At 45.2% G+C, this 12,322-nt stretch overlaps 1 protein-coding gene across 1 annotated transcript in view; it reads left to right on the top strand.

Moving 5' to 3' along the window:
* The window catches only part of FRAS1 (Fraser extracellular matrix complex subunit 1), a 308,843-nt gene that overhangs the window by 251,344 nt on the left and 45,177 nt on the right, over nt 1-12,322 (top strand). The window contains exons 59-64 of the mRNA XM_062198919.1: nt 26-182; nt 2,695-2,895; nt 4,380-4,567; nt 5,685-5,960; nt 7,792-8,024; nt 9,848-10,008. Of these exons, the coding sequence (XP_062054903.1) occupies nt 26-182; nt 2,695-2,895; nt 4,380-4,567; nt 5,685-5,960; nt 7,792-8,024; nt 9,848-10,008 (1,216 nt within the window). The remainder of the gene's footprint in view (nt 1-25; nt 183-2,694; nt 2,896-4,379; nt 4,568-5,684; nt 5,961-7,791; nt 8,025-9,847; nt 10,009-12,322) is intronic.

Below are 12,322 nucleotides of genomic sequence, written 5' to 3'. Positions count from 1 at the left end.
AACCTATTTGTGCCATTGGCTCTAGGTGAAGAACTGTACTGTCTACATCCATGACGATTCCATGTTTGAGCCAGAGGAGCAGTTCAAGGTCTACCTTGGCCACCCTCTTGGAAACCACTGGAGTGGAGCTAGAGTCGGAAAGAATAACATGGCCACCATCACCATATCCAACGATGAAGATGGTAACATGTGAAACTGCCTTTAGTTATGCTTGGGTTGATAGGATAAGAACTTGCATTTACTAATAATGTCATCAGTAGTGATGCACTATAAAGTACCTACTGATAATCTCTGAATATTTGTATCAAATGTTAGCTGCAAATGATCACTCTCCATAGGGCTCCGGTAAGCTCCTGGGAGGTTTTATCTCATTATTCCCTACCACAGGGCCACATCATAATGAGTGAATATGGTTAAAAGCTAGGACAGATGCACTAAGGCAAAGAATGAAAACTAAGTCACTGTACTCGGGAGCAGAAATGGAAGTACAATCAGCAGCAATTGAATCCAATGAGCTGATTAAAATACTGCTACCTTTTCAGAAAAGTCCACTTCCTCACAATTTCTCAGCTTTCTTCTCTCTAATTGATTTAGCCTACTAGCCTAAACATCAACCAAAAAAAAAAAAACCCTTAAATTCTGGAGTCAGATGTTAGCAAAGAATGACCCAGGCACCCAGGAAACAAAAACTGTTTCACAGGACAAATTATTTTACTCAAATAAATATTTTGATGAGTTAATGGATAAAATTATAAATAGTATAACAGTTTTGAATATTTATTGTAATTCTAAGACTCATGCTAAGCATGTTATATCATTGTTCATTTAATCCTGGTGGTATTTCCTTGAAGTAGGTGTTGTTGTCCCTGTATTACAGGTCAAAAAGCTGAACCTCAGCATAGTTAATTCTTTTGCACTCTCAGCTACACAGCACTCGGCAAAACTGGATGTGAACCACATTTTATCCCATTCTAGAAGCTGCATGCTTAACTACTCTGAGTCAATGAGATTCTTTAAAAAAAAAAAAAAAAAAAAAAAAGATTTACTTACTCGAAAGGCAGAGTGACTGAGAGGGAGAAACAGACATAGAGATAGCTTCCATCTACCAAGAGCCAGGAGCCAGGAACTCCATCCTTGTCTCCCATATGGGTCACAGGGGCCCAAGCACTTGAGCTGTCTTCTGCCTTCCAAGCCATATCAGCAGGGAGCTGGATTGGAAGCAGAACGGTCTTGAGCAGAGACCTGAACCAGCACTCTGATGTGGGATGCCAGTGTCGCCAACACTGGCTTACCCTACTGTACCACAACACCAGCCCCAAGTCAGTGAGACCCTAAGCATTTCTAGTGAGAAATTTGTGACTAACATGGACATCAGGTAAAATAAGAAAAGCCAGCCTCAAGATAAATTAGTCCTTTACTCTAAGATACAGATCCTCAGTTGAACCTCTCCCAGAACACAGAAACACAACGGAGGCTCAGAAAAGGAACAAATTCACAGCTACAGTAAACATCTTAGGTTTCAGAGAGCCTTCTTGCTAAAAACTGTAAAGTCTCAAACGAGACATCTTCTACAATTGGAAATATTTGTCTTCCTGAAAGGGAAACAGAGATTAAAAACAGCTGTAATATTCAGTGATGTACTAAAAATGGTAGACAGTTTGTAACTGCTCTCAATTTTCCCAGATTTTAACTCTACTACCACCACCACTCTCCTGCCCTTCCTTATGCTTTGAACTTTTTGTAAAAAGCAACATAGTATGAGTGATCATTTCCTAGCAATAAGAATATTACCTTAAACCAGATTGTATGAGGTGGTCTTGTGCTCTTAAGTTATCACTATAGCCATTCACTAAAACTACCCATACTTATATAAATAGCATGAGAAGTTAGGCACTGGGGAAGGGAGGAGAGGCATCTAAAAGGCCAGCGATGAGAGATGAATTTAGCAACTTTGAATATATATAAATGAGATAAATTTTAACCGTAGAAATTCCTGTCCCATAAATGAAAAGTGGCTGGATGTTATCAGTCAATAGCTATTTATGAGGGGCCTACTATGTCTCATTCCCATGAAAAGTTGTACAAATTTAAAAACATTCTGTGAGCTAGAATACCAAGATGGAAACTTGGACTCTACGCATTTCAGGATCTGTATAAGTATTGCTCCCATTATATAGTTTTTAATAAAGAGAAATGTGAGAGAAAATTCCTAAAGATCACAGGTAATGCCTGTTGCTAATGCATTGCCTAGCGGTAAATACAGATTGATTTTTGTAACTGCAAGCCCTTTTGCCTATATTGTTAACTAATGGGAACAATTTCTTCTTGTTAATATGAGGAGTTTTCACAGGAGTCTGGATCCTTTGTGCTGTTCTTTAATATTTTTTTAAGATTTACTGATTTATATGAGAGTCAGAATTACACACGGAGAGAGGAAGCAGAGAGACAGAGAGTGAGGTCAAGCCAGGAGCTTCTTCCAGGTCTCCCACGTGGGTACAGGAGCCCAAAGACTTGGGCCATCTTCTACTGCTTTCCAAGGCCATAGCAGAGGGCTGGATCGGAAGTGGAGCAGCCAGGACTTGAACCAGAGCCCATATGGGATGCCAGCACTGCAGGTGGTGGCTTTACCCGCTACACCACGCCCCCTTTGTACTATTCTAACCGGCTCTCCTGTCCCTAACCGTGTTTCCTCAGCCCCCACCATAGAGTTCGAAGAAGCTGCATACCAAGTCCGGGAACCTGCAGGACCAGATGCCATTGCAATTCTCAACATCAAGGTGATCCGCAGAGGGGATCAGAACAGGACCTCCAAGATTCGCTGTAGCACGCGTGATGGGTCTGCCCAGTCTGGTGTGGATTATTACCCAAAGAGCCGAGTCTTAAAGTTCAATCCTGGTAATTGAATGCCAACCCCAATCTGTGGGCTCTACTTCATGGAAAACAATAGTCCCAATAGCATGAAGCATTGATTAAGCACACATTTGAGATTGTAAGTAAAATTTTTAGTTAGTAGAAATGATATGGAAAAATAATAGGACCCTTACTTCAGAACATGCTGGACATTTTGGTTCATTTAAAAGGATTTGGTTGAGTGACAGGAACACCTGGTTTTAAATACACACACACACATCATTCAACATATATTTGTTCAAAGAGCACTGTGCTGAGTCCATCAGAGAACCCAGCAATCTGGAAGGTACAGTGCCTGTACTCAAGTGGTTTAACATCTGCCAGGAAATGGGATATGTGGTTATGGGCTTTCCACAAAAAGTTTCTCCTAGGGAGAGAGACAGAGGTGAGGCAATGAAGAGAGAAGGATGGTATTTAGGTCAAAATTAGCCACTTAACCATCTACCATATTAATTCGATGGAGGGCAGGAGATAGGAAGAAGGTTGAATTGTATGTGGTTTTTTCCCCAGAACCTTCTGGAGCACTGTGAAGGTAAAAGACTGGTGTAGATCCGAAACCATTTGTCCTCTAGCTGGCAGTTGGCAAGAACGTTAGGAGAGACATCCTGGCAGGGGAAAGGGGAAGAGGACTCCTTCAGAAACAATTCGAGCCGGGGGAAGGAGGCCCTGTGTACCTCTTTGGCCTCACTTGAGCTTTAAAAGGCACTTAGCTCCATCACCTGTGTGTCTGTGTGATGTCTGCTGGAAAGCTAGATGCCCTTCTCCCACCTGTGCAAAGCACCGCTATGTCAAGTCTCATTACCTTCTCCTTTCTGCATAAGGATCTAGAGGAAGCCAGGGCTAGGAGTAACCTGGCCCAGATGTCTCTGGGAGTGGAGGCAGGTGACCTTAACTACATCCTGGGATAGCTGCACCTTCAGAGCATCATTCCACAGAGAAGGAGGGCAATTCTGAAGGCAGGAACCCTTCCCCTTCCTGACCGCCAACCCACCACATGATCATCTTTGTGGGACTGGTCTGGGAGGTGGGCTTTGCGCTGCTGTTTCTTGGGAGACAGCGTTGAAGGGTGCCTGCATGTGCCAGCACTCACAGCCACCAGGAGCTCATGCAGATGTGTAAGGAGAAAGAAAAATTAAGCAAAAAGAAAAGTCATAACCAGGATGAAGTGTACTTTGGATCACAGATTTTTATTACTGCCAGCCAGTGTCAGGCAGGGGCCATTAATCCTCATATGGTGTTTCATAGTAAATCTGCAACCTGGAGCCTCCACCACAGGTGGAATTTGGTCTGGAAGACAGATTCCTCTTTTGAGATGGGGCAAACATGATTAGCATCCACTGCAGTTAGAGAAAACCTCTGGAAGGAAAGGGTGTATTTGTACATGATGTCCTTGCAGGGCTGACCTGCCTGCTCTCGTATGCAACCTCTAAGAAGGCTTCTGCTCTCTTTTTCTCCTGTCTTTGATGAAGGTGTGGATCATATCTTTTTTAAAGTCGAGATCCTGTCCAACGAAGACCGGGAGTGGCACGAATCGTTCTCTCTAGTCCTCGGTCCGGATGACCCAGTGGAAGCAGTACTTGGGGACGTGACCACTGCCACGGTGACAATTCTAGACCAGGAGGCAGCAGGAAGTCTCATACTGCCAGCACCACCCATTGTGAGTTGCCTGACCTGAAGGATTGCTGCTTCTATGTGTTCACTGATTTATATAGTGGTATATATCACTACATATTCACTATAGCAGATAAGAACTCAAGGGAGTGAGCCTTCAGATGCTCTAATTCTTTGTTCATTTAGCCTAGTGATTCTCAGACACCAGCAGGTGCACCCCTTACCACCCACCCCACCCCACCCTCACACACAGAGGACATTTGGCAGTGTCTGGAGACATCTTTGGTTGCCACAAGTCACACTGGATGCCACTAGCATTGGTAGAAGACAGGGAGTCTGCTAGACAGCCTACAGAGCACAGGGCAGACCCCACGTCAAAAAGAATGACAGGCCACAGATGTCAGTAGGGCTGAGGGTGTCAGACTGTTCTGATACAAGATCAAACCACGTGGATACCTTAGTCTGTTAAAGGTGGAAAGTGCAATGCACTTGATCTTTCTTTGGTGGGAGCTGGCACAGTAAGAGGGTAATGCTACCTCGTATCTATTATCCTGTATACCCACCACACATATAGAATTAAGTATCAGCAGAAATGTGGTAAGCTGCTTCCCAGTTTGGGATGACAATGAATGTACTGGCTTTGCAATGAAGAGGAAAATACCTGGAGGTTGTCAAGGGAAATCTAACCCATAATAGTGAAGTAGCCAGAAGAAACCTTGTAACCTCCCCTGACAAGTCTCATGTATTAGACGACAAGGACTATTTTAAAATGTGATTTTTATTTGACCACAATGTGGTGCCAAATGTGCAACTGCTTACCATTAATAAATTAATGCAACTTTAAGCTATCAGTTGCCATTCATGTAGAGCTTTGGCTCCTGTGTGCAGGAAAATTATTTTTCCCATGAGTGGCAGGGCTGATTCAGACATATGAGTAATAGGACAATAAAGCTTTCAGCTCAGGCAGTAGAATCATCTCTACCACCCTTCAAGAATTACAGCATCTTTTAGGGGTGGCTTATAAAGAACCGTAAAAACTATGATTGCCATCTTGAAGAACTCCTAGAAGTTAGAGGTCTTGAGTCTCTATGGGGGCAGGAAGCCTTTGTTCTCTGACCGTTCAGATACTCCACCTGGCTTGAAGCTTGGTTGCTCTTTGGCAGGTGGTCACCCTTGCTGACTACGACCATGTGGAAGAGGTCTCCAAGGATGGAGCCAAGAAATCGCCTTCCCCAGGCTACCCCCTGGTCTGTGTCACCCCCTGTGACCCCCACTTCCCCCGATACGCTGTCATGAAGGAGCGCTGCAGTGAGGCGGGCATCAATCAGACATCCGTGCAGTTCAGCTGGGAAGTGGCCGCCCCCACGGACGGCAATGGGGCCCGGTCGCCCTTTGAGACCGTCACTGACAACACGCCGTTCACCAGTGTCAACCACATGGTAGGTCTGGGGAGTGGGTCTGGGTGGGGATGAAGAGAACCCCCATTGTCCTTGCTCAGACTGTCAGTTTCCTTAAGGCCCCCATGACATTTGGAATGTAAAAATGCAAGTATACAGATGGTCCACTTTAATCTTTTTAAAAAACGATTTCATATGAAAGGCAGAGTGAATGAGAGATCATCCATCTGCTGGTTCACTTCCCAAGTAACCACAACAGCCAGGTTTGGGCCAGGCTGAAGCCAGGAGCTAGGAACTTTGGCAGGGTCTCCCACACAAGTGGCAGGGGCCCAAGCACTTAGGCCATATTCCTTTGCCATTCCAGGCACATTAGCAGGGAGCTGGATTGGAAGCAGAGCAGCCTGTACTCCAAGCAGCATTCTGACATGGGATACCAGCATCAGAGCCAATGGCTTAGCCTGCTGTGCCACACTGCCCACCCCAGTCTTTTTATTCTTGTGTATAAGTAAAGTGTTGACAATGTTCATGGAGAATCCATATTATGAAAAACTAAGCATAGATTTCAAAATTTTTGTTCCAAAATAAAGTTTTTTCATTTCCTTTTCCATGAACTTTCTGGAAACACCCTTGTGTAAAGATAAGTTAGTGTAGTTGAAAAAACTACGTTATTAGTCAGAAGGCCCGTTTACAAGTCCTGATTCTGTTTTCAGCTATGTGGCGTTAAAAGGTTGCTTGCCGTCTCTTGTCTCAGTCTCAGGTTCTTCCTTTGACCGCTTTTCAAAGTGATGGACGGATGTGACTTGTAGATGATACAGTGAGTCAGACTGCAGGCAGCCACATTAGTGGTCTCTGTTCTTTTCACGTATTTTCAGTCATTCAGGAAGCACTAGGCTATAAACTCCTGAAGGACGAGCATCCAGGCTTCTGGATGGGGACTGCTCATTCAACCAAAGCACAGAACGGTTACCAAGGTGCTGTGTGCATTTTTACAGGATGCCTTCGATGCCTTTTGGACTAACTCCATGTATAAATAAATAAATTGCATCGAATTTTTTAAAAAGTTTAATGAGAAAATCTGCTTTAATTTTTAATGGACTTGAGTGAAAATTGTTTTCAAGGGTACAGATTATAAGGTTTGTGTGATCGCATTGTGGGAGGGCTCAGGCACACAGAACTGCTGATTTTTCTTGTTATACACGCCCCTTTGTGTATGTGTGTGTGCACATACTACCTGAAGAGTCCTGGGGAGACTGCATGGCCTCTGCTGATTGAGTTAGGCATTCGTGTTGCTTCTGCATCTTTGGGAACTGTAGAAAGAGCAGCAGGGGCCAGGAGGCGTCAGAGGCCAAGTTCTCAGCTTGAAGATGATGCGTTATTGTAACTCTTCAGCTGAGGCAAGGCAAACGAAGGGATAAGAAATAAGTCCTGGGACGGAGGCATCTCACCACTGTCTGTCCACACCAGGCTCTCAGCCACAGTGACTCAGAGGCCAGCCAGTCTTGCTGGAAGATCTGAAAAACAGTCTGGCACTCCTTATGCTGAACCAAATGCATACAAAGAGCCATACTGTTGCTGGTAACCAGCAGCTTGGGTTTTTCCCAATGTCTATTGAGTTGGCTTATTGTCTGCTGCCTTCTTTGGCTATAAATACTCACTGCTCTACCCCAGGCTCTGGTTCATGCTCGATAGTCAGTGATTATAGAATGAATGGGTGAGTACACAGACAGATGGGTGTTGGGTGGATGGGTGGGAAGATGCAGGGCCCTCATGGATGACTAGGTAGTTGGAGTTTCCTGTATCAGATAGGAAAATGCAGTGTAATGTCTGCTCATGTCGTTTATGCAAGTCTGAAGTGCTTTATTCTCCTTGGTAGGTCCTGGATAGCATTTACTTCAGCCGGAGGTTCCACGTGCGTTGTGTGGCAAAAGCTGTGGACAAGGTGGGCCACGTGGGGACCCCCCTAAGGAGCAACATTGTGACCATTGGAACAGACAGTGCAATCTGCCACACCCCAGTGGTGGCTGGGACAGCCAGAGGCTTCCAGGCTCAGTCCTTCATCGCGACTTTGAAATACCTGGATGTCAAACACAAGGAGCATCCAAACAGGTCAGGCAGGTGGCGCCTTCCACCATGACAGTGTGGGCTGCCCAGGTGGGAGGCTTCAATGAGTGTTGCCATATCAATGAATGAATGATAAAAACACTGATGACCACTTCAGGATAAAAAACCTTTCGCGGTCTGGACCCTAGCCTGTCCCCCCAACCTCATTTCCCTCACATGATCCTTTCCAGCCACACAGCTTAACATGGGACTTCCCAATGGCTTCAAACTCTTTTAGGCTGACCCTTCCATGCTTTTCTCCCCAACTCCAAATCTCTGATACTCCCTTTCACTTGCTGTAGGTAAAGCCCATCATCCTATATCACCTTGCCCAGGACGTGTCCTCTAGGGACACTTCTGTCACTTCCGACTTAATTTGGAGGCTCCTTCTCCTGGCTGCTGTAGCACCCACATTGCTGCTCTGTGCCCACAGCATATAGTAGGGAAGGGACCAGGATTATATATTTTGCATCTCCTCTACCTAGTACAGAGCCTGTTGGCACCCAAGAGGCATTCACCAAACATCTACTAGACAAATAAGAAGTAACACTGTAAATGCTGTAAATCACCGGACTTTTCCTGTGCCCCATGAGTTAGATGGGAGATGGGTACATGTCTTCTCCACATGCTCGTTAAACCCAGCAGCATTTAAATGCGTACCTTTATGGGCAACTGAGTTCAGAAAAATGGTTCCTTTTCAAGGGAAAAAACAGGTTTGAATGTGGGTTCAAGAACATGCAAATCCTTTTTTTCAAATAGAATAAAATTTATTTTTGTTAAGGAGCAGTAACAAAAGTCCTCAGTGCACTCACTGACCACTTCCTAGAGAATGGGCCATCCTCTTCACATCCAAGATTCTGCTTGCTCTTAGACATGTACCTGTTTGCTCAGAGACACACACTATGTAAAATCATAACGCATTCTCCATAAACATGCTGAAAATGTGGACTTGTACCATGAAAAAGAATGCACCCCATAAGTACAGTTCTATTGTGCCGCAGTCTTAACCAATATTTATTAAGTTCATATTTTATTTAGAATTCTGTACTATACGCACTAGAGAGAGCAACGAAATGAAGGAAATGGTCCTTGTCCTCATAGTGGGGAGGCGGAATAAACAGAGTCTTAAAACACACAAGAAACAGCAGGCAATAGAAATAAGTTACAGATCTCCCGATTCAAAGGCCACCAAAGTGCACAGGGATATGGATCACAGGAGCTGGGTTTGCAGATTAATGCTGGTGAGGGCCCTAGGAGGTGTTGATGGGACTTGGAGGGAGGAGAGAGAAAGCAGCTCTCTGAGGGAGAAACAGCGTGACTAGTGCAGTGCTGTGAGTGCTAAGATATTTGTCTGGGTGCAGAAATTGGCCTTAGAATTGGCTCAATGGTATCTTTTTGACCCAAATACTTAAAAAAGAGTCTCAACTCTACCAAACTTCCACATACATTCACTGTGATAGAGCAGGGAGCCAGCACCTGTCTCATCACTCAGCATTTGCTCCTGAAAAAAGCGAAGCTTCCTCTTAGAGCAAAAGAAGGCTCTTAAGTAATGCGTGGTAGGAGAAAATCTTTTCTTTCACAGAAAGAAAAAAACCAATGATTCCCAGTCGCTCTCCATCTTGAGTCTGGTGGATCCATGGGGCAGGACTGGAATCAACTCTATGTACACATCTTGCACTCTCATGTTCAGAGAGAAATCCTACGCAGAAAGCTTCTGGGGAAAAAAATTGCTGGATTCACTGGTGCAGTCAAATTTGGTGATGAGAAAGAAGTGCAGCCTACTGTGTACAGCGTGCAGCTAAACACTCCTCTCTGCCCTTCTCATCTAGGATCCACATTTCGGTGCAGATCCCACACCAGGACGGAATGCTGCCCCTCGTGTCCACCATGCCACTGCACAACTTGCACTTCCTGTTATCTGAGTCCATCTACAGGCACCAGCATGTCTGCTCCAACTTAGTCACCACCCACGACCTCAGAGGTATCTCAGGTAAGTGTGAGTTCCTTGATGGTTCCCCCATGCCAGTCCAGTGCAGTGACTTTCCAAATAGAGCTAACCAAGAACTCTGCATGGTTTCTGGTCCTCAAAATATGCTTGTTGGTGGTTGTCCTACTTGGCCAGCACCTAAATATAGGCAGTTCAGAATGCAAAGACGACAGGAAATCACGAGGTCTTTGGCAGCAGACTTAGACTCAAATCCTTGTTCCGCAGCCTGTACCACTGAACAAAAACACCTTGACTTCCCTGAGCTCAGCACAGCACGAAGGTCACACTTGTACCAATCAGGCTGAGGAGTCCATGCCTGACATTTGTAAAGTGCCTACCATGCTGCATTTCTAGTTCTTTCCCTCCCCTGCAGTGAGCATGCTTAGATCTGCTCTAAAATCCCATTATAGCATCCTCTTGCGAAAGCCCAAGTGCAGATGTTAGGTGTTACAGGATAAGAGTTTGGGGTGCATAGTGGTTATTAGGGATCACCTCAGTTGCAGGGCAGGGGAGGAAGCAGGACCAAGCAGAGTGAGAAATCAAGCTGCAGTGTGGCTGCCAGAGTCAGTCAGCTGGACCTCTCAGAAGATCCGTGCTTCTTCTAAGCCTTTATAGCCCACTTGTCCTAGCAAGCACCTGACCTTGGGCCGAGCCGCCCGCTCTGCAGCTGCCGCAGACTGCAGGAGCCGACAGCTGAGACAGCGCTTCTCTGTCTGCCACAGCAGGCATGTTACTATACAAAGAATCCTGTCCGTTTCCATTTACCTTAGCAAGTGCACGGTCAATGTTTGCCTCCCCCCTTCACAGCAGATGAATCATTTAACAGTGTTTTTGAAGACAGAAATGCACTCATATGCTCTTTCATATTCATTAAGCATCACTTTGGGGAGTGGTGGTCTCCTTATACAGTAGAAATTAGTTGAGTATAAATTATTCTTAAATCATTGAGCTACACATGAAGGTTTAACGGGCCCACATATGTAGCTAGTGGAAGAAACATACTATGTTTAAAGACCAAAACTTTGTACCTCTCCTACTTGAAGTATTTCCATTCACCACAGGTTAGTGAAGCACCTAGACCCTTTGGGCAAAAAAGGTGGGATTATTGGTGTCCAGCATTCTGAGAAACGCATGAACTTTTCTGAAACTCTACACTCTTCTGAAACTCCCAGTAGGGTCTGGGGCTGGCACTGTGATGCAGCAGGTTAAAGCCACAGCCTGCAGCACTAGCATCCCAAAAGGGCACCAGTTTGAGTTTTGGCTACTCCACTTCCCATCAAGCTCCCTGCTGATACACCTGGGAAAGCAAGCAAAGATGGCCCAAGTCCTTGAGCCCCTCACCCACTTGGGAGACCAAGAAGCAGCTCCTGGTTCCTGGCTTCAGCCTGCCCCAACCTGGTCACTGCAGTCATTTGGGAGATGTACCAGCAGACAGAAGACCTCTCTCCCTGTCTTTCCTTCTCACACTGCCTTTCAAATAAATCAATCTTAAAAAAAAAAAAAAAAAATTAGAACCCTAGCCATTTAAACATGCATCTGTACCCATCTCTCTCCTGCAGAAAGGTTTTCCATAATTTAGAACAGCTCACTTGCTTGGCAGCATTTGATGCAATAATTTTTGCCTGTAGCAGGTGAGGTTTTGTGAAGCACGTTAGTGAGCTATCTACTCATTAATGCTAAATTAAGCCTTTTTTTTTTTTTTGCAAGAATTCAAAAACCATAGGAGGGACAGGAGGGAATCAGATAATGAATTTCAGTTTTTTGTTTTTTTTTTTTTAATAAAATTCATCAATGGGTGTAGAGTTAGTCCATTCCTTTGGGGCTGACCGTGAAGCCCAGGACCAGGCTTGCCAGGTCCAACAGGCAGAGAGAGCTTCAGTGGGTTCCGAGTTCTGCTGATTTCATGGAATCATTTGTGTACCTTTTCTCTCCAGGTTCCTGCAGTCTTATAGAGGCCACCTTTGTTTTTTCTAAGATTTATTTAGTTAAGAGTTAGGGGGGAAGGGATGGGAGCAATTGGAAAAAGAGGTCTTCCATCCACTGGTTCACTCCCCAAATGGCTGCAACAGCCAGGGCTGAGCCAGCCCAAAGCCAGAAACCAAGAACTCTATCCCAGTCCCCACATGGGTGGCAGGAGCCCAAGTACTTGAGCCATCATCAGCCACTTCCCAGGCACATTAGCAGGGAGCTGGGTCAGAAGCATGGCAGCCAGAACTTGAACCAGCGCTTGAGTATATGGGATGCCAGCATCCCAAGCCTTGTTGCCACAATGCCCACCGCAGCGGCCTGCATTTAACATTAACAGGGGCAGCTCACA

Source organism: Lepus europaeus, chromosome 8 (genome assembly GCF_033115175.1).
Source record: "Lepus europaeus isolate LE1 chromosome 8, mLepTim1.pri, whole genome shotgun sequence".
In the NCBI taxonomy this organism is placed as follows: domain Eukaryota; kingdom Metazoa; phylum Chordata; class Mammalia; order Lagomorpha; family Leporidae; genus Lepus; species Lepus europaeus.
Note: the sequence above shows the minus strand (reverse complement) of the source record. Positions and strands in the feature narration are given on the sequence as shown.